The 22,246-nt window shown below is 44.9% G+C and overlaps 1 protein-coding gene across 9 annotated transcripts in view; it reads left to right on the top strand.

The window, feature by feature from the left end:
- SLC39A11 (solute carrier family 39 member 11) overlaps positions 1-22,246 on the top strand; it is a 378,940-nt gene that overhangs the window by 133,513 nt on the left and 223,181 nt on the right. For 6 of the 9 annotated variants that reach the window (XM_058561457.1, XM_058561454.1, XM_058561463.1 and 3 more), the window contains one exon: positions 2,221-2,362. In XM_058561457.1, the coding sequence (XP_058417440.1) occupies positions 2,221-2,362 (142 nt within the window). The remainder of the gene's footprint in view (positions 1-2,220; positions 2,363-22,246) is intronic. The other 3 variants (XM_058561455.1, XM_058561464.1, XM_058561461.1) reach the window with 1 other exon arrangement.

The raw sequence follows: 22,246 nt of genomic DNA, 5'->3' as shown, positions 1-22,246 counted from the left end.
GGGAGCTTTGGGGTCTGATCATCCTAAGTCTTTTTAAAGCAGGGTTTCTCACCCTCGGCACTATTGACATTTGGCCAGATCGTTCTTTGTTGTGGGGGCTGTCCTGTTCATTGTAGGATGTTTAGCAGCATCCTTGGCTTCGACCCACTGGATACCAGCATCACCCCTCTCCCCCACCCCCACGTACAAAAATGCCTATTGCCAAATGTCCCCTGGGGGGCAAAATCACCCCAGTTGAAAAGCACTGTTCTCAATTAAAACCAGAATCTCTCCAAGCTGTACCTTACTAAATGGGTTCCAGTCAGATAAGCAGCTTCGAGCCTATTAATGCTGCTGCATTTCTGCTGTAATAAAGTGGTTCTCTCTCCAGATTCTCCCCCCAGTTACGCATCAATCACATTATAAAAAGAAGGAAGACAAAGGAAGGAGAGTCAGCCGACACACTCTCACAGTGAAACACGGCTTTTATTGCTGCAGTGATTCCTCAGATGTCAGCGTGAGATGTAGAATTAGAAATAATTAAAGCATATAAACAAACAAAGAGCTGTGACTGCATGGCCCATGGCACATGGCACAGACACCAGCTGTCACTTGGGGGAGGCTGGAGGGGGTTTCTGCAGGGGGAGAGACTGGCCTTCTCAAAGTGCCTTCTGTCCCCAGGATTCTGTCCATCTGTAGTGTCAACCTTGACTGTGATACGGTGTGACAGGCTGCCTCTCTCTGTGCTTCTCCGTGACAGAGCCATGAAATCCTACAGACCCCAGGATTCTACAGAGGGACCGGAGAACTTTAACGAGGGTGGCTCAGGCAGAGCCACGAGGCTTTCTTTCCCCTTTTAAAACAAGGTTAAATGAGGTATTGGCATCCTTATTAAAGTGCATGATAGAAGATATTGCAAATAAATGATCAGGACAATATCAATGTATTGGACAAATGAGAAGACATGAGAAGAAGGCCTTATGTGTTCATTTTTAACATTTAGTTGGAAAGAAATAATGAAATAAAATATCTGAATCATTAGATTCTCTTTCTGATCCCTGATCAACATGTCAATGAGAAAACGAGAAGGCGTGTGTGTGTGTGTGTGTGTGTGTGTGTGTGTGTGTGTGTGTGTGTAAGACACAGCCAGGCATAACGTTTGTGAGATTCCTTCACAAAAGAAACTCACCCAACAAAACAGTTTTTGTATTTGCTTGTAAATGGGTGCATTTCAGTGATTGGGTCATAAGCCTTCTCTCCCATATTAGAGACACATATTTTAAATGGAAACTTCTGTTTGTTTGGAATGATTTTTGCCTGGTTTTCAAAAAGTAGCTGCTGTTTTTTTCCCATCCAGATGACTCTACTCACCTTCCCTTAGCGTGTTTGGATGAAAGTGGAGGTGTGTGTTGGTGGGGTCACCGTCTTCCTTGTTCCCCTCACGGTCTTGTGCATTTGTAAGCCGTCTGCAGGGTCAGGGGTTCCCACTCATACCTTTGGCCCCATCATGGAGTCATCTGACTATAAGCTCCGTAAGAGCTGGGACTTTGTCTTGTTCACCAAATATTCACAGAGTTGGCGGCCAATAACTATTTGTTAAATAAATGTGGGGATCAAAATTAAGACTTTGCCTAGTTAATGCAAAAACAGCCAAATTAACTAGTTACAGACAAAGCAGAAGGGTGATGTGGTTGTTTAAGGCCATTGGGACTTAACTCCAAATATATTGTGTCCTCCGAGACTCTCATGGTTTCCTTCCTTGGAGGTGCTTTTGTGTGGATCTCTTCCCCTTTTGATCTCATGAGAAACATGAAGATGGTGAACTCCTAAAAATGTGACCTTGGTTCCTGTACTGAGGCTGCCACCCAAGCGAACCTGCCGTATAGGCTTCTTTTGATAGTCCAGGAACTGAGTTCATTGTGCCATTTGGTGATGATGCGTGGAGTGGGATCTTGATGTTTGGCCCCCATCTTGCCCCGTATGTGTCTGTCCCATTTCCAGGATCAGCACCGAGCCCTCAGATCCGGTTTTTGTCACCCCAAAAGTTCTACAACCAGAAAGTTTGTTGTTTCCTAATGACCCAGGCTTCCTGGCCTGACAGCTGGGTCTGGCCCGGGGACTGGCCACGCCTTGGAGCTCTTGGCAGAGATTGGCAAGCTGCCTGGGCAGCTCTGAGCTGGAGGGGGCTGGGGAAGGAAGGTGGTAGAGGTGCTACAGTGACGCCACTGCTTCTTGTTTCAGGGTGCAGCAGAAGACCCCCAGACGGCCCTGGCACTGAACTTCGACTCTGCGTTGATGAAGAAGTCTGATGCTGAGGGTCCCAGGCTGCTCTTCCCCGAGAGTGAACTTTCCATCCGGATAGGTAGCGCTGGGCTTCTTTCAGGCAAGCTCTTTGCTGCAGACCCTGGGCTGAGTTAAACGGGGTAGACTCGGGCCTGGTGGTAGGGGGAATGATGAGGGAAATGCCAGGTGCTCTGTCCTAGCCCTCCAAACTACTTACCCCGCTATTGCATAGGGCTCAACTGGCGTCTGCCCCATGCCTTCCTTTCTCGCTTGTTCTCCAAACCACCTGCTTAGTGCGCACAAGGTAACATTGCCTTTTGATCGTCTTTCCAACTTGGGCAAGTGGACCAGGGCCCCCCTGATGGGGTTGGGCTGATTTGGGTTAGAGCATATGGGCATTTGTCCCTCTGTCTCCCTCTCTGACGGACCCGAATGCTCCTTTCCATTTATGTGACTTTCGTCTTTTTGATTCATCTGGGAAACTGTGGATGTTTCTCTCACTGATTCGGTTTGGAGCTAGAAAACCTAAAACCACTGGCAGCAGAGTCATGCCTTCCCTCTTAAGTTGGAGGGAATGTGTCCCTTGAGAGGAATCAGATGGCAGTTCCTAAACCTCTGTGGGGGGGTGCAGGCTGGCCGTTGCCCACTGAGAAGGAGTTGAAGGTGTACTGGAAGGACTCTATTGTTTTCCCCCTCCTTGCCCAGTCATCGCTCACTCAGGGCATTTGGCTGATTGAAGGGCCCATTAGCATGAGGAGAGGTGGGTGCCCTTCTTTTCCTTTGACTTTAAAGTCCCGTGTTTAACCTGCAAGCCCCAGGCGCTGTGAAGTGTTTGTCCCTCGCCCTCCCCACTTCTTCTGTAGACCATGGATTTAGGAACTAAAACCATGCAAATGATGTTGAGGAGGGGTGCCTCCTTCCTTGCACAGACTTCTCTCTTGAATGAACTGGGGAGAAATAGACTGGAGACTGGTCACTGTCTTCACATTAGTGATTGAAGGGAGAAAAGTCCTTTTCCGTTTAATTTGGTATTTTCACTGTGTATGGGCTAAGATGACCTCTAGACCTCGGGGACAGTAAATGTGCAAAAGTTACAGCAATGGCGCAGCCAGTTCTCAATTATCTGTGTTCAGATTATGTCCTGCATGAATTATTCATGGAGAACTCGGATCTCTTCTCCACTTGGGTTAATCCTCACTACCTCCCACAACTTCCGATGTGAGAAATAAAAATTCATTTAGCATGAGCTCCAGTAATAGAGGGTTAACACGAAAAATCTGCCCCTGCCTCGAATCACACATGTCATTCATATTCAAATCAGAGTGACTTAGGTGCTGTCTGCTGTTCTCCTTTTGTTGGCAAGTCAGGAGCTGCCTGGTGACCAGGATTGGGTACCGTCCTCCAGTAAAGCTTGTCATTTTTCAAGCCAAGTCGTGGGAACACAGGGACAGGCTTTCTGTCACTTCTCACTAGCGATACTGGGCTAGTGCTCCTGTGTGCCCCTTTGAAAACTGTACAGTCCTGATTCTGAGCCTTCTCCAGGATGAAAAAGTTGGCCAGATTTTATTCTATCCCATTTTTTAATCTTTGAGGCCACAGGGGGAGGGTTCAGTGCCTGTCAATCAAAAAAGGTAAAAAGTGGCCATCCCTTTGATGGACCTTTTCCAGTGGGACCACGGGAATACAGGGCCAGTGGGAGATGGCTCTGCAGGGGTGTCTCCTGGCACTGCTGGATCTTCTTGGCCACGCTAGGGTGAAGCGGTGAGTGGGGGCTGTGTGGGAGGGAGATGCAATCCTGTCCACTGCTCAGGAACACCTAGGCACAGCCTGTTACCAGGTTACCAAGCAACCCTCGGCCATTGCTAACTGTTGAGGTACAAAGGCACAGGAAGCCCTTAAGGGAGCATGAAGATGTTTTGCCAACACTGAGATAGCCTAGCTGTCTCTCTCTGGAAAGGTCTCTCTCTCTGGAAAGGTCGCTGCTCTTCTCACCTGGACACACCTGTGGGTGTCAGGCAGTTGAAGACTCTAAAACTGATAATGGCTATTTGATGACTGGCCTCATGCAGATCAAGTCTGAATATGCATTATTTGTACCATCTGGATTTGCCCTTAAGCTTGCTGTAAATGGAGCAAGGAGATTGGTTTAATGGGTATTTAGTGATTAACGTCAGCCTTTTAAAAAATAATATTGGCGCTGCTGTTATAATGTCCCATAATTGGTTCAGAAAGAGCAAAAGCCAGAAGAGCCTCACTGTGGGAGAGAAGATTCAGCTGCTCTGAGCGGCGGCAGCATTCTGAGCTGGGAAAAGCATTTATGAGATACTTGCCTATTGATGTCTTGGTGCCAAATGTTTTACGATATCAACTATTCTCAAGGCTGGGGATATTTTGGGACTTAGCTAGACTAGAAGTTCTTTTAAAACTATCAATCTCTCTCTCTCTCTCTCTTTTCAACTATTTGTTTATCTATCTCCAATTAGCTTTCTTTTAATTAAAAAAGTAGTAACATGGAAAAAAATGAAGAAGTAATTTTTCTTCCAACCCAAATCCCTTATGGTCCGGGCTCCCATCTCAGACTCAAGCTGTTTCTAGTTTCTTGTGTCCTTTCAGAAATATTGTGTGTATACAGTCATACTTGGCCTGCTATTCTGTACCTTGTGTTTTTCACTTAACGGCACATTTTGGTCTCTGTTTCCTGGGGCACTCATCGATTCATCCCATTCTTGTTGTTGGCCATGATCTTACCTAATTAGTCTCCTCTTGGTGGTCCTTTAGGTTGTTTCCAATCTTTTGCTGTTATAAAGAATGTGACAGAGAGCATTTTTATATGTACATCTCTGTGGGCTATTATAGTGTTGAGTAAATTCTAGAAATTAGGCCAGGGGTTCTATACATCTGGGGTCCATGAATGGGCACCAAAGGGTTCATGAACCTCTTGAAATTTTATGCAAAAAAACTTGTGATTTTGGAAGGCAAAGGTCTATAACATCCCTCACACTTCAGATGGCTTCATGACCCCAGTGTTCATCTCAATCTTGAGTTTCTCTGCCTCAACCTCCCCCATTCAGCCACCCATTTGGGCTTACTTTTCTTTCTTTCTCACTAGCACTCTCTTTATAGGCTGAAGTAGGGTAGTAAAAAGTGAATCGATCCATTCTTTTACTAATTAACTGCCCCATTTCATTGTGGTGTTTGTTCTGAGGGAGGAAGTTGAAACTCTTTGGGAGGTTTTTTTCATTTATCCGTTAGCATGGCAACTGGAGAACTGTCTGCAATTTCGTCTATCTGCGGAAGGGACAGGAGTAGGCATTATTTTCCAGTAGAGAAAGAGGTGGATTTAATTTGGGAAATTATTTACTTGTGAAGTGGCACCTATTGATTTTCCGTAAACCTTTCCAAAGCTTGCTGGGGGGAAAAGTGAGTGGGTACTGAAGTCAGGCAAGCATAAGCTGTAAGAAACTCTGGTTACAAACAGATTTTTCTTTGATGTCCTATTCTTTTCTAATAGGAGAATTCACCTGGCAATAATAATTCTACCTAGACAGCCTGGCAGATTAGAAACCATGTTTTGCAAAATGAAACCGATGCAGACCTAGTGTTAAGTGGGTTATGAGTTTGGATAAACTGCCATCACCAGTCCATTAGCAACATTTGTTTGTGTCTTAGTCTAAACTCTTAAAATCTTGAATTCCTTATTGGTTATGCTACTGATTTGCTGGGTGGTATTCTCCTGTGGAAATAGAACTGATCTTTGGAGAGAAAATTTGCCTTTTCTGACTCAGGGTTCCCAAGTGCCCGACCCCCTGATTAGCACCTCTAGCACTTGTCCGTGCAGAGCCCTGATGGAGTTCAAGTGTTCTTTGATCCCCTTCTCCCTCCTCAAGGCACCCTCATTTCTCCTCCAGGTATCATACTGTCGTCTTTTAATCTTGTACTTGGAATCGTTTCTCTCTTCTATTTTCCCTGTTAAACATCCTCGCTTAGGTGCTTCTGGGAAAAGATTTGATAAACTGATGAACATGGGGGTATTAACCACTGACAGCTTTTACTACTGCTCGCGTGTTCGCGTTTTAACTGGGGACAGTTTCTCTAGCTGAATGATGAACCCAATAGATGTCTTTTCACACTGGCCTTTGGAGGATTATATTTTTCAGCATAGTGTGGGGCTGTGGGAAGGTAGCCAGGCTGTGTGAGGTGGAATCCCTTCTTGGAAGATAACTGCCCATTCTCTCTGTAAGACCAGCCAAATGTATTCAACACCCAACTCCTAGATTTCCTTGGCACTGAAATTCCTTAGAATAACCTAATCCTAGGGAAGGAAAGAGGATTTATTTAAACAACTTCAAGGCTCCTACTAATCGCTTTTTTCTTCTTCCGTATCTTCTAACTTTCCATGTCTCCCCTGAAGAAGATGCTCCTTCTGTTGCTGGCATTTCCGGTCTAGTTTAGTAAACTTAAGTTTGATCAAGAGTCAGATGTAGCTCCTAGAAGAAATTCTGAGTGTTTCTTTATAACTAGGTCTCCAAAATAGTGCATTTAGGGAAGTCTCTGAAATGTTACTAGTAATTTTAACTTTTTATCAGTAAGATCTCTAAAGATGAAAGAGTAACTTTACAGTTATTCATGTAGATTTAATGTCTTGGCATGTGAATTTAGCAGTTAAACTCCTTTTTTTTTTCTCCCTGTAACTGGTTGGTTAGGGGACACTTTAAAGTCTTTTCCTGGCCTGAGAGGAGTTTCCTGGGGACTAAAAAATAGGCAGGTCCTGGAGTTGTTCCTTGTTTCTGGGCTGGGGCCTGTCACCTGGATTTCTTCATTAAAGGGTTGGGAAAGAACCAAACATGTCAGCACGTGGCAATAGCACTCAAGGCTATTAAAATGTGCCACATTTTATTTTATTTTTGGTGGGGAAGATTAGCCCTGTGCTAACATCCGTTGGCAATCCCCCTCTTTTTGCTGAGGAAGATTGGCCCAGGGCTAATCCGTGCCCATCTTCCTCTACTTTATATGTGGGACACCTGCCACAGCATGGCTTGATAAGCAGTGCGTAGGTCCGTGCCCAGGATCTGAACCTGTGAGCCCCAGGCCACCCAAAGCAGAGTGCACGAACTCAACCACTATGCCACTGGGCTGGGCCCTAAAGTATGCCACATTTTAACACAAAAAAATACAAAAATATTTTGCAGAAGGATGAAGAGCAAAGTGTTCAATAAGAATAATTACCAGGAGCTCTTTAGCATCATGGGTGTTAAATAAAATAAGGAAGTAATACAGAAATACCCTCTTGAACAGGGCGCTGTGTAGGTGGCATGAGTGACTGTTAGTGTGTCCCAGCTCATGGGAACATTAATAGATGGATACACTTTATAGATGCTTTTGCTTCTGAAGAGTGTTTTATTTCGCCTAATATTTAGCACTCAAATAGCACTTTTCTTGTTTACTTGCCTTTTTTTTTTTTTCAGTACCGATTTTCTAAGCTAGGCAGTCATCTTGGAGTGCATTTTCATGAGGGCTGGGCCTGGAGGCAATTTGGCACTTGTATACATTTGCTAGGGCTGCCGTAACAAAGTACCACAGACTGACTAGGTGGCTTAAACAGTAGCAATTTATTTTCTCACAGTTCTGGAGGCTGGAAGTCTGAGATTAAGGTGTCGGCAGGTTTGATTTCTTCGGAGACCTCTCTGCTTGGTTTGTAGACCGCCGTCTTCTCCTTATGTCTTCACATGGTCTTCCCTCTGCCTGTCTGTGTCCTCATCTCTCCTTCTTATCAGTCATATTGGATTAGGGCCCACCCTGATGACCTCATTTTAACTTAATTACCCCTTTAAAGATCCTATCTTCAAATACAGTTAAATTCTGAGATGCTGAGGGTTAGGACTTCAACATATGCAGTTGAGGGGAACACAATTCAGCCCATAATAGCACTTCACATTTTTTTTAAAAGTTGTCTTCCCGTGGATGGTAATCAACCTAAAAGAATACCAGAGAGAGGTTGGTTCTCTTTCTTTCTTCTTTTAGATTCTCTTGCTGTATTTCTGTCTGTGTATCTGTTAGTCTCATGCCCAGATGGTCTGGGAACGCTGAGTAAGTGGTATGGGAAAAAGTTGAATGAAGTTGAAAAGTTACTCAGAGAGAGCTCAGGAAGACAGTTAAATGATATTAAGTCTGATCTTTTATGACCGCTGGCAGGTGCATAGTTTATGCTAATGAAGTTAAAGGGATGGGGTAGTTCTGTCCACTGACACCATCGCCTAAAGTGAGGGACTCAGGTAACTTTGGGGAAGATTGTTACTAATACACGTTTGATGTGTAGATACTCTCCTGACTGTATGTGCTTCCTAGGGCTGCCATAACTATGTACCACAGACTGTGTGGCTTAAAACAACAGAAGTTTATCCTCTCACAGCTCCGGAGGCTAAAAATCTGAAATTACAGCATTGGCAGGGCCACACTGTCTCTGAAGGCTCTAGGGAGGATCTTTCTTTGCCTCTTCTAACTTCTAGAGGCTCCCGGCATTCCGTGGTTTGTGACTGCGTCACTCCAATCTCTACGGCTGCTGTCACACGGCCTTGTTCCCTGTGTGTGTGTCTGTGTCTGACTCTCCCTCTCCTTTCTCTTATAAAAACACCAGTTGTTGGATTTAGGGCCCACCCTAATCCAGTATGACCGCTTCGTAACTTAACTGATTACATCTGCAAAGACTATCTATTTCCAAGTAAGGTCACATTCTGAGGTTCCGGGTGGACATGAATTCTGGGAGGACTTTTCAACCCCCTACCCTGATCACTCCATGACCAGGCTTCAGGAGCTTGGTTAGTCTAGAGGGGCTCGTTTGTCATGTCCAAGCGAGGGAGAGGGGCGAAAATGAGAGGAAGCAGGAGAAGGCTAATCCTGGCAGTAATAAAAACCCATTTAATTCATCAGGAGCCTTTAGAGCAGCTACCCAGTCTCTTCGTTTGAAATATTCATTGAGTGTCTACTGAGGAGTTAGGGATACTGTCTCCTTATGCAAAATTTAACATTTCCTGGGCTGGTAAGTTCTATCATATTTGTAAGAGTTCTGACACATTCATTTCAGCTCATAAGTCTATTAAACCGGGAAATGTGTTTTTAATGTGCTTTTGGGAAACAGAGCAGACAAGTAGCTTGGGCAGCGTCCGCCCCTGTTAGGATATTCCTGCCAGGCTTTTATTACCCAGAAATGTAGAAGGCTGCTGCAGAAGCCAGGCAAACTGGGCTCTTGACATATTCTTTTGTTTTGTTTTTCAGATGTTATCTTTTGCAGAAGTTCCTTAAGCTGGAGAAGTACGGGGTGGCACTTTGGTTTCAAGTATTAAGATCTTCAGGAATCCTTTCTATTTATTCACTCCCATCTCAATTGTTCCCCTCCCCACTTTTGCCTGTTATGTAAAGTGCCTAAGAAGGAATGGAAACTGGTGTAGAGCCCGTGAAACTGGGAGGACATGGAAGCCACGTACTAAGATAGGCAGCCTTAGAGAAGGAATGGGCTGGTGGGGAAGATGAAGAATTGGGGTCTGAACCTGTGTAATACAACAACAACAACTCCAGCATCTGGGATGGGTTGGTACAGCCCTGCCTTAAAGAAAAGGAGTCAAACGATAAGCTCCCTTCCCCCCAGCTTTCTTTGTCAGCACGCGCTTCTGTTCGACTTCCCATCTCCCATTTGGGTTATGTGTATTCTAGTATTTTCTTCTGCTTTCTTCTTTCTAGGGCATTTCCCCTCCTGGGACCAGAGAAAGAAAATAGCTCCGAGTACAGTATCTGAAAACTAATTCAGTTGTGTCAGTGAAACATGATTTTGAGGGTCGTAGCATTTTGGAGCTGGAGATGTTAACGGATGCGCCAGCGACTTGTGGTTGGTTATCCCAAACTGAACCAACTCTCAGGACTCTTGACTCCTTCATTACCCCAAACTAATCACAGCTTGGGGGGGAGGCAGAGGTGTTCCTTGAGGGTGGCAGAAGAGGATGCACAAGATGTCTCTTGCGACTCTTACAGGTGGTGAGCCAGAAGTTACTGCTCTCTTCCCTAAGAGCCCAGGCTTACCTGGCGATTTCGCAGCGCTCATCCTCAGCAGGCCTCGGCAAGATTGGCTCAAGTCTATCTTAGTAAATGTTGATTGTGTTCTTTCTAGTAGGGAAGCTCCTGTGGTACACATCAAAACAATTAGGAGATACGTGCCCTCGAGGAGAGTCTTCTCAGGAAACAAATATGGGCCATTATATATGGTTCAACAAAACTATATGTAAACCTCCAACAATCGCATAAGTGGGTCTTGAATATGTCCTTGGGGCTCCCACACAGAGCCCTCCATTTTGAGTTATTTCTTTATTTTTGGATAAGGAGTGGGGTAGAGTTTGAGGTTCAGTTTTTTTTCATATGGATGTTCAATTGTTATAGTACCACATATTGGAAATACTGACCTTTCTCCATTGAATTGCCTTTGTGCTTTTGTAAAAAATTAATTGGCCATATTTGTATGGGTCTATTTTTGGATGCTGTATTCTGTTTCGTTGGTTTATGTGTCTATCCTTTCACCAATATCACACTCTCTTAATTATGATAGCTGTATCCTAAGTCTTAAAATCAGATATTGTGTGTTCTCTCACTTTATTCTTTTTCAAAATTGTTTTGGTTATTCTAGTTTCTTTGCCTTTATATACAAATTTTAGAGTGAGCTTGTTAATATCTATAAAAATATCTACCTATGGGCTTCTGATTGAGATTATATATCTATATTTATATCTACTATATTTATATTTATATCTACTACTATTTATATCTACTATAAATCAAGTGGATTTATACTTAAATATTTCCTCTTATGGTGCTATTATAAATGATACTATATTTTAAATTTCAGTTTCTAATTGTTCATTGCTAGTATACAGAAATATAATTGATTTGTGTGTGTTAGCCTTGTATCCTGCAACCTGGCTAAACTCGTTTATTAGTTCTAAGAGTTTTTTGGTGGATTCCTTGGGATTTTCTATGTCATGTCTAAATAGTACCAGTTTTATTTTTTCCTTCCAATCTGTATGCCTTTTAGAGTCAGGCGTCACTTAATGACGGGGATGCATTTTAAGAAAATGTGTTGTTAGACAATTGCATTGTTGTGGGAACATCATAGAGTGTACTTACACAAACATAGATGGTGTAGCCTACTGCACACCTAGGTTATATGGTATTAATCTTATGGAACCACTATCGTATATGTGGTCTGTCGTTGACCAAAACATTGTTATGTGGCACATGACTGTATTTCTTTTTCTTGCCTTATTGCACTGGCTAAGACTTCTAGTATGGTGTTGAATAGGAGCAGTGAGAGCAGACATTCTTGCCTTATTCCCGATTTTAGGCAGAAAGCATTCACCATTAAGTATGATGTTATCTATAGGTTTATGGTAGGTGAAAGGCATACATATTTGAAAAGCCAACAGGTTCCTGAAAGATGTCACAGTACAGAAATGATATAGAGTTGGAGTGGGCCAGAGACAGTTTGACAGTGAGACTGGGTTTCAATTCTGACTCGACCTCTTAGCAGCTGCTAGACCTTGGGCAACCTTCTTAACCTCTCTCTCCCTGAGTTTCTATATCTCAAATGGGAATAATAGTAATTACCTCATGGAGTTGCTGCGAAGATAGGCTAAGTTGGTACATGTAAAATGCTTAGACTAGTGCTTAGTGCATTGTATGCCCTCAGTGAATACTAGTTGTTGTTATTCTGTCTGGACAGCAGAAAAATTGGCTGAAGCACTCAGGGTGCCTGGATATGGGATTTTTTGGCCCAGACTGGAGATTTTGCTGCCCATATTGGAAAGTACAGAGAGCTTTCCGGCTTGGATGTGGATTCTCCAGTCACTGAGCACATTTGGGTCTATAATGTTCTCCAGGTGCTCAGACAGATGTACAGCATTTACGTTTGGGCCAACTCCGGGATAGAGTATCCACACTGGAAAAGAAGATTGTCCCTAAGCTGGAAGAGGAGGTTTCTCAAAGGCAAAGGAAATCCCTGAAGAAATTAAATAAGCACAAATTTGTGGTTAAGAAAACATATACTGTAAGATAGATATAAAAATTATAGAGAATCGGGGGGTAAGGAGGAGAGGAGGCTTGTGTGTGTGGTGAAGAGCAGGGAGATAGAGTCAGGATATGTGGTAGATTTGATAGTAACATGGGCTCCTAGAGTCATGAATGGACCATGCTCCCCATCACTGGAAGGATTCAAGTACAGGCTAGGTGACCAATGGTCGGAGAAGTTGTAGAGGGGTTTCCTGTGTAGTGTGAAAATTTGGGCTGAGTAACTTGCTGAGACCCCCTTCCTGCTCCACAATTCCTCACTCATGACCCCTCTAAGAACACCTGGTGATGGCCTTCTCTGTCCATCTGGCCTGTAGGGGAAGGGCTCGTGTGACCTTAAAATCTGGTGCAGCGCATTCTGGTCTGAGATCTTGGGAGTCTGAGAGTGGGAGCTTGGGCACAGGCACGGTCTCACAGGTGAGTAGTAGTGGCAGGTGTGGCCCTCAGGGGCTGCAGGTGTCTTCTCCAGGCTTAGCTACACAGCCTGTGCTTTTGCAAGGTGTTGCCATGGTAACCTTTCCCCTTCTTTCTGCAGTCCCCCAGTACTTCTGGGCTTAGTTAGCAAGATGTCTCCCCTTGTCTGGATTCATCTCATCTCCTCTCTTTTCTCTTAGTCTCTCCATCTGTCCTGTCTCCCTCACTCGCCTCTTTGTATCTTGCTCTCTGAACCTCCCTTTTTGTGCCTGCACCCATCTTCATCTCCTCTCTTCCGTGACCTGCCTACCTTCCTTTCTTCCTCTCCCTCACCCTCAGTATGGGCAGTCCTTGGAGGATTCTCTTGGGCTCCGTTGGGCCATTTGCGGCCCCAGCGTGGCAGTTCCTGGGTGGTACAGTAATTGGAAAAGCTCTTCAGAGGCACTTTCTCTCCTCTATGTATGAAGATCCATGTGGGCAGATTTCACCCTGGGGCTCCTTCCCTCTTTCTGGAAAATCAGATCTGGGTAAAGTTCTCCTCCAGGCCTTTGCTTTGGGTTGGCTTTGCAGAGCGGAAGCCCATTAGCCTGCAGTGCTAATTAAACTCATCCAGCGATCTATCGTTAGGGTCCCTGCCATACATACATTGGTATTGCCATACTGTGACAAGTCTAGACACCTATGAGATTTATTATGGAGAACGAGCCTCTCCTTGAAGTCATCCTTCTTAGCGTCTCGGTGACAATCCTTCAACTCACCCGTCATCCAGCCCTATTTCATTAGAGTTATTAAGCACTTAGTGTTCAATTGTACTTGCTTCTTGGATGTCTACCGCAGCCAGGGGATAAAGAAGATTTGCCATATTAATTTTCTTTTTTGCAGGGTCTTATGTTCCAGCAGTACTCAACTTGAGGAGGCATTGTACTGCACTTCCCCTCTTGGCTGCTCTCTGCCTGTCTCGGCTTGGAAAAGAGCAGTAAGGATGAGGATAAAGACTCTGAGCTGGCATTTAAGGGGATCCTATGATCTGACCAAGACTTCAGAGCCGATTTTTGCTAGTGATTGGATTAAGCAGTCCTGTCACTCAGCCAATTTTCAGGATTTGGTGATCGGCCCGAAGCCTTGGAGGGCATTGTGTTTCACAAGAAAGGGAAGGAACAGGAAAGGCTGCTAGCATGCAATTGAAATCCTCTCCCAGAACTAATGAGCTGCTCCTGGCTTCCCCGCCTTGTCGGCCTGCTGCCGACAAGGTGTGGAGCTCCGAAAGCTTGTTTAAAATTCTGAATGCAGAAGGCAAGGTTTGATCATAGGTTTTGACCGCAGAACAGGACATTTTGACTCAGAGCCTATATTCTGAAAGTTTGATTAGGAGAGCTCTATGATGGTGGCTGCGCAAGCCCTGTCTTCCCTGCCTCTCTCTTCGTTTCCTCCCACCCTCAGCCCCCGTTTAAGTTATGTGTGCAAAGTCAGGGACATTTCAATAGCACGTCTCACTGGGTGTGTGGAGGTAGACAAGCACATCGCCTTTCCCAGGAGGGGACTCTCCAGCACCGTCCATTAAACACAGAGATGCGTCGTATTTTCTAAGCACAATTTTGAATTGTGTGCACAAATTGTCTTCTTTGAATCAATTGGCAGTTATTTTCTTTAATCTGTAGAGTGCTTAATGGAAATTAAATCCTCAGTTTCCAAGGGCTCCAGGACCACTGGGATACCACCGAAGGGGTTTGGAGGCATCTGCCTTGATCCTGTTTCCCATTCCTTAAGACAGAGATGCAGTTTTAAACCTAAAATGTGAAATTTTAATATTTAAAACATTTTAATTGAATGGAAATGTTGGCTCAAAATCAGGTAGCAGGTCTTCTAAGGTTGCCATGATGTCTGGCTAGATGCTCTGAAGTTGCTCGTCACCTCTTCTTTATTTGGACCTTCACTTGATGACCCCTCCAACTGACCACCCTCAGAACATCTACCTTGACCATTTTGTGGGCAGGAGACCACCTGAGCACCTGATGAACCATGGACTGTTGGGTTATTGGCATTTGGGGCGGGACAGTTCTTTGTGGTGCAGCAGTGTCCCATGCATTGCATGTTGCTTAACACCCCTGGTCCCCAGCTACCAAATGCCTATAGTACCCCCTAGTCAATGTGACAATGGGGCAAATGCCCCAGACATTTCCAAAGGCCCCTTAGGAGGCTGTGCACAGGTAGGAGATAAAATAGGGCAGGTTGGGTCTTGCACAAGGACCCCAAACCCAAGAGTTTGAATTCCAGCCTAGTTCTGCTTGTGAAGTGGTCAGCCTGGGGTCAGGCTGGGGCTGCTCAGAGGAAGGGGCGCATTTTGAATGTGCACTGAGTGCTCTATAGGCTAGCTGCTGTCCAGCTGTTGCCCCTGGCTGAGAACCACACTGGAGACCCTCGCCCCAGAAAAACGCATCTATGTGAGTTCACACACATTTTACATTCCATCTCTGAGCGCTTCTGGCCTGGTCCAGCACAGTACCTGGCACACAGCAGGAGCTAAGGACATGTCTGTTGACTGAGTGAACTAAATAAAGCCCATTTGTGGTTCTACCTGGGGGTCCAAAGACCCTTGGTGACGAGCTCCTGCCTAGTCCTCAGATGTATGCACTTCCCCTTGTTTGCATCATCTCCATCTTGAAGTCTTTTCATTCTTGTACTAACACTTGCAGAGCAGACAGTGGGAGGCTGTGGTGCAGCTAGGGATGTTCAGGCCATGAGACTGAACTGGGGCAGATCCGAAGTAGGAGAGCAAGAGGGAAAATGAGCGGTTAGGGCACTGAGTACTGGGAAGCTCAATTTTTTTCCTTTGAAGCCACAGCCCATACTTGTTGGTTGTCAGATTCTCAGTCTCTACTTTCCACCACCCACTTCCCTTTCTGGCTTCTGTTTTCTTCCATTATCGTTGTCAACTCTTATAGAAATCTCTTAATATGATGTTTTGGAATTGTGTTCTATTCTAAGAGCTTGGACTAAGAATTCCTGATTATCCTTTTGTTTCATGTTTTACCGGCCAGTTTTCTGGCGGGATAGGATCAGACTGGGTGCTGCCAAGATTCAGTCTTTTCTTTTCTTTTCCTTTTGTATAGAACTTTCATGTTCAGTTTTTCGTGAGTTCATTCATTCATTCATACTTCATCAAGCCAACCACTCTGCTTGGCTGAGTCTGATGAGTGAACTTGATCCCTACCTTCAAAGATGGTGGGAGAGTCAGATGCCTAAGACAAACCATTACACAGTAATTACAAATGGTCCTACTGTGATTCTGATGCTTGATTTCTTTAATAATCTTCAGAGGGTAGTTACAGTTGTCTAGAAAAGAACCCAATCATTAGGCCTGGGATCCTCTTCTTTGCAGGAATTTTATCATTTCTGGACCAATGAGTGTTCTTTGAGCACATCAAATTCAACCTTACTGAGAATCAGATGATTTCTTCCTTTATTAACCCATGTTCTTGGGACTAAGCTATATGGTTCAGGATGATATTATTAATGCTCCCTTTTCATTGATGTTCCCTGTGTGTGTAAAGGGGTCTTGGGGGCTCTCCAGTGTGTGCACAGGTGTGTTTGTGCGTGTGCATGCATGTGTATATTGCCATATTTCCTTCCTAATAGAAATATTGTTGCATGTAAGCAATGAAATTGCCTGTTGATTTCACAGACTATTTGTATCCAATGCACTTTTTTCCTGAAATCTGGTAGGAAAATGTAAGGTAATTGTTCACTGGAAGCACACATTAGTACCATGTGTGTGGACAGGGAAGCACGACTGAAGTGTGAAATCAGTATTCCTGCTGGTCCTTGTCAATGAATGTTCATTTACGAACTATGGGAGCTATTCCATGTGAACCTGACAATCACCAGAATCTTCTTTTTAAACAGAAACAGTGTGTCTGAAGCTCATGGGCTTGCCTTCCACTCTATTTAACATTGGTGAGACCCTTTTTGGAATACGTGTTGGAACGTCTGTATTTAAGAGCATGACGTCAGGCTTGGAAATGCTTCAGTGAACACTGGTTCAAATCAGGAGTTGTAACACCACATATCGTCATCGTCATCCGCAGGCAGCTTTTTCATTCACGGCTCTGTGTTTGGTGCTGTTCAGATCAGGACACATGGTCTCTTCCATCCAGCAACTCACATGCTAGGTCACGTGGGGCATTCATTTGCTACCAGAAGACTTCTAGTTTGCTCTTCACTTTAGCCCGATCCCCAGGAGTCCCCTGGGGAGCTGGGTCAGGAGCAGAAAGAACCACTAGAGGCCACCATGCCCCTGAGCTCCATTCTGAGGTGCTCAGTAATCACTTTTTGGGTCAAAAATAGCAACTGATTAAAATGTAATAAAATTGATATGTGAACAAACACTGCAGAACTCATCTGAACAATGAGTTTGGGCTCCCTGGAAGTGGCCAACTTGGAATGATGGCGTTATTTGAGAGACTTTTGGAAGTTTCTTAGGAGGTTTCTAAGGGTTGATTTATAATCCAAGTCTTAAAGAAAAAAAGTCTATTTTGTGTGCCTGCGGATGTGTGTGTGGTTAGGCGTGATTTTAACAACAACAGTATTGTCAAAATAACCTTCTTCCCCTAAATCATTCAAAATAAGTATTCCAAAGCCAGAGGGTCTTCCACTGATTTGTCCCTGCTGCTCTCCAGTAGGAGGGACAGGGCTTCCCACGGCAGACCCCTTCCCTGGCGCTGTGTTTTAGGACGTTTTCTCATGTCAGTTTGGCCGTTGTGGCTTTAGCTGGCCTCCTCCTGGTCTCTGGATCGAGGTTAGGTGAGAGGCTCCTGTGAGAATGCAGAGAGAAGAGAGATGCAGACAAGCTCTGGATATAATTGGTTGTCCGAAGGTGGCTGATTAAAAAAAAAATCATGCTTTGAATTTTTGTTTTCATTATTATTAAGTTTACTGTTAGATGACTCACAAAGATGATGGCATTTACTCAAAATTTGAAGAAGCGTTTATATAGAGCCAATTGTGCTTTAAGGCACCTTCCCAGGAAAGATGATTTAAAGGCCTGAAGGCTCACATGTGGCTCCAGGCATATTCCTTGCATTAGATTGTGTGCTGCTAAGACTTTTAGCATGGACTTCATTTATCTGAGTGTAATGGGCTGTGGGAGTCAGCTTTGCCTTGTAACAAGCAACTCTCAAGTCTCAGAAGTGGACAACCACAGAGGTTTATCTTGCTTTCCAGTTACCTGCAGGCTGCAGGTTGGCTGTGTCTCTACTCCATTTGTCTTCTCCTTCTGGGTCCCAGGCTGAAGAAGTAGCCCTTATGAAGACATGCTCAGTGTCATGGTGGAGGGGGGAGAGCTGGTGCAAACTTGTGATGTCCTTTAAGAATTGTGCTTGGATGTGGATGTGGTTCACATTCTGTTGCCCAACAAATCGCATGCCTGTCATTGTGTGGGGAAGTATTCTTGGCCTCTAGGGAGGCACTGCAAGTCCAGGTGGGAATGTAAAAAATGCTCTATAGAGAAGGGAGGCATGAATAATGGTGAATATAATACAGTCTGCTACAGTCCTCCCTCTTGGTCACAAATAATCCCTTTGGTTCCTTCCATATGCAAAATAAATTCACTTCTGACCCAATGGAAGATACTTCAAAATTCTCGTTCAGTCATGGAATCAGGTGTGAATTTCAGGATCTCATAATGAGCTCTTCATCAGGTCTGGATTTAGTTGCTCTTGATCTGGAGACCTATCAACTGAAACAAGTTACCTGTCCCACATGTCTGACATGGCGGAACAGGAATAGGACAAACCAATAAACACTTCCACTTGGAAGGAGGAAGAATGGCAGCCACATAGCCGTCACTGGTACATATCAATTCTGAAATCCCATTGGACAAACATATGAGGGCTCCCTACCCCGGGGATGTGGAATGTTCCTTGAGTGGACCTGTTTCTGCACCCTGGAGGAAGCTCCATTGTTCTCCATGGCTCTTAACTTCTCCCTTTGGGAGACCCTTCCTTCCTAATGTTCCTCCTTGGACACATCTGAAAAGCATTAGAGCATATGCCTTCCTTGGGGGCTTGGCAGCTTTCTCAGCCTGCTTCCTGTCTATAGGAATTGGCACGCCTAACGTTGTTCTTTAGATCTCCAGTGGTTACAGTCTCTTTTATACCAGGCTGGTCTTTTTGGGTGATATAACTCATTCTAAACCATAATTGTTACCGCCCAAAGCGGAGTTGTCTGCCCACCACAAGACATGCCAATTGTAAAGAGGCAAGGAGGTAGGAGAGAAAGGACTTTTTTTTGTGTGTGTGTGTGAGGAAGATTAGCCCTGAGCAACGTCTGTTGGCAATCCTCCTCTTTCTGCTGAGGAAGACTGGCCCTGGGCTAACGTCCATGCCCAAACTTCCTCTATTTTATATGGGACGCTGCCACAGCATAGCTTGACAAGCAGTGTGTCAGTGCGTGCCTGGGATCTGAACCTGCAAATCCCGGGCCGCCGAAGCAGAACGTGCACTTAACCGCTACGCCACCGGGCCAGCCCTAGAAAGAACTTTTTATTACTGCTTGCTAGCAAGGGAGAAGATGGGCGACTAATGGATGAAAGAACCATCTTACAGAACAAAGACTACATGCCAGTTATATACGGGGCTGGTCACTGGGTGGGGGCAGTCTTAGTTCCTGATGGTCTTTTGTTTTACTGGAAATGCATCAGAGGCTGGAGCAACGCCCTATACCCTGATCTTTCAGCTGTCTGCCCGGGGGTCATCACATTCCTAAGGAACTCAAAAGAACAAAGTTATCAACTTATAGCAGCTGGGAGGGGCCACGAAATCCACAGAGCATGTCAGTTAATCAGAGGTTGTTCAAAGTTACAATATGGTTTCTCTTCTACAATATGGCTTCCCTTATGTCAACCTTGTACGGAGCTGGTATCATTATCAGTTTTGTTTTGTTTTGTTTTTTTTGTGAGGAAGATCAGCCCTGAGCTAACATCCATGCTAATCCTCCTCTTTTTGCTGAGGAAGACCAGCTCTGAGCTAACATCTATTGCCAGTCCTCCTCCTTTTTTTCCCCAAAGCCCCAGTAGATAGCTGTATGTCATAGTTGCACATCCTTCTAGTTGCTGTATGTGGGACGCGGCCTCAGCATGGCCGGAGAAGCAGCATGTCGGTGCACGCCTCGGATCCGAACCCAGGCCACCAGTAGCGGAGCGTGCGCACTTAACCCCTAAGCCACGGGACTGGCCCTCATTATCAGTTTTTATTTCCATTTGATTTCAGTTATTCCATGGACCAGTGGCCACGCCCACATTTCTTTCTGAGATAATTCTTTTCCAGACACCCCTTTCTCTCTAGATTTAATTACAGGCACTTGGAGCTTATCAGGTTTCTGTGAGCCCATGCCATTAATCCTTTCTCCTGTACCATTTTGTCCAGCTAAAAGGATTTACCAGGAGCGAGGTGGGGTCTCGGTATTTTAATTTGTTTAGTGATCTTAACGTGCCCTTGGTTTTGTGTGTCTTGAGGCTGGGTCTTAATCGTCTTTCCTTCAGAGAACGTTTTTTTTTTTTTTTTCCCTTTATTGGTAGGAGATGAGAAACAGTTACATCTTCCAACCTTTTAAATTCCAAACTTTCTAGATTTTCTTTTTTCCTTCTCAAACCTACTGGAAAACCAGCTAATTCTTTTCTGAGCTTCTCCCTTTCTTGTAGTACTTTGTCAAATGCACCTAATAGTAACTGAGTCACATTAGTAATGTTCTCTTTTGAGACCTTTTCCCCTAAAGCCACGTGTTAGTTGCACAATCTGCCTTCAAAATTATCACAGGGGACGGTTTCCCCAAATGCGTTGCCACTGTCTAACAAGGGTCCCTGTGTTCCCATCCTCTAATAGTTTTTTTGGTGTTCACTGCCCAGCTCCAAGGTAATGCTTCATATTTTAGGTTTTCCTGTTATATTGCACCTCGCTTCTGGTACTAATTTTTGTGATTTTGAGCTTTGCTGGAGCAACATACAACCCCACATCTCAGTGGCTCAGAGCATATGTAGGCTGTGGGTTTGCTATGATTCTGCTCCACACGAATTCTTATTCTGAGCCCCGGAGGGAAGATGGAGGTGCTGTAAATTTAGGTAGCATAGTTAGGGAACACCTGAGAGGTGATATTTACATAAAGACCTAAAGGAAGCAAGAGATCAAACCATGCCAATATTTGGGGAGAAGAGCTTTTCAGGGAGAAGGGATGGCAGGTGTAAATGCGTTGAAGTGGGGGCAGACCTAGTGTCGTCAAAAAAGAGCCAAGAGGGAGGTGTGGCCCAAGCAGAGAGTAGTAGTGGGAGCTAGGAGACAGGAGGCGAAGTGGAGGCCTCCTAAGTCACAGTAAGATATTGTCTGTTTTGCTGAGGGATCCAACAGGCCCCTGGAGGGTTTGAACATGGTCTAACTTAAGTTATCAGAGGATCATCATGTCTCTTGTTTTTGCCCTTGCTGTGGTGTACTTCCTCCTGGTGTATTTCCACCTACTTATGTCTAAAATGCTTCTGGCAATGTTTGTTGGGCAGAGAAATCATAAGTTTATAAAATGTGTAGCGAGACCTTCTGAAAATTGCCTTATGGGCCAAATTTATGACTGCCGCTATCTCTAATGAAATAGAAAACTCAAGCTCTAGCTTGTGGTCCATTTTTCGCAAACATTCAGTACAATGAAAATCTACAGCAACACAAGCATTTGAAGAAGTCCTTGAAATTCATTGCGACCAGATTGTCATTGTCAACTGAGCTCTCTGAAAATGGATTTCAGCCAGATCTTGCATACCTAACAGAGCACTGGGGTAGACCCCAGTGTCACAGACACAGCCCTGGCGGCTGCACTGCCCGGTCACCCTGTCACCCTTGAAGCTTCGTCTCCAGCCCAGGTGGGGTAGAGCTCATGGTCAGAGGGCTCTGAACTTCTCTTCCTCTGGGTTGTCAACTGCTGACCTTCTCTTCATTTTCTGGAAGGAAGATCCACTTCTGGGCTCCCTGTGCTCCGTGTATATTATGAAAAGCTTCTCCACGCTGCCCATCATTGTTGCTGGACTGTAGACTCCTCTCCCTTTCCCTTCTCTCTCTCCCTCTCTCTCTCTTTTCATGATAGCTTGATCTTAAGCTGTGTCTGCTAGTGGGATGCAGCCTTGTCTGGGCATGGTTGATAAACTGGTCAGATGGGCTTGACATGAATCGAGGTGCAGAAAGGATGGGGGAACCTCCTGGGAGAGTTCAGGCTTGGTGAAGAGAAGCCAGGCACACGTGGGCCCAGGAAGACAGCTTCAGTGGCCAGGGGAAGGCTAGGGTCTGTCCCTTGAACTTTGCCCGTGGTTCAATTCTGACTATTGGATTCCTGCCCAAGTACTAAGGAGAGAGAGAGGGAAGAGAGGAATGTGCATGAAATAGGAGGAATGACATCCTGGAGAAGTGGCAGCAGCGCCCAGTACTGACACTGACAC

The sequence above is a fragment of the Diceros bicornis genome, chromosome 18 (genome assembly GCF_020826845.1).
Source record: "Diceros bicornis minor isolate mBicDic1 chromosome 18, mDicBic1.mat.cur, whole genome shotgun sequence".
NCBI lineage: Eukaryota > Metazoa > Chordata > Mammalia > Perissodactyla > Rhinocerotidae > Diceros > Diceros bicornis.
This window is presented reverse-complemented; position numbering and strand designations above follow the sequence as displayed.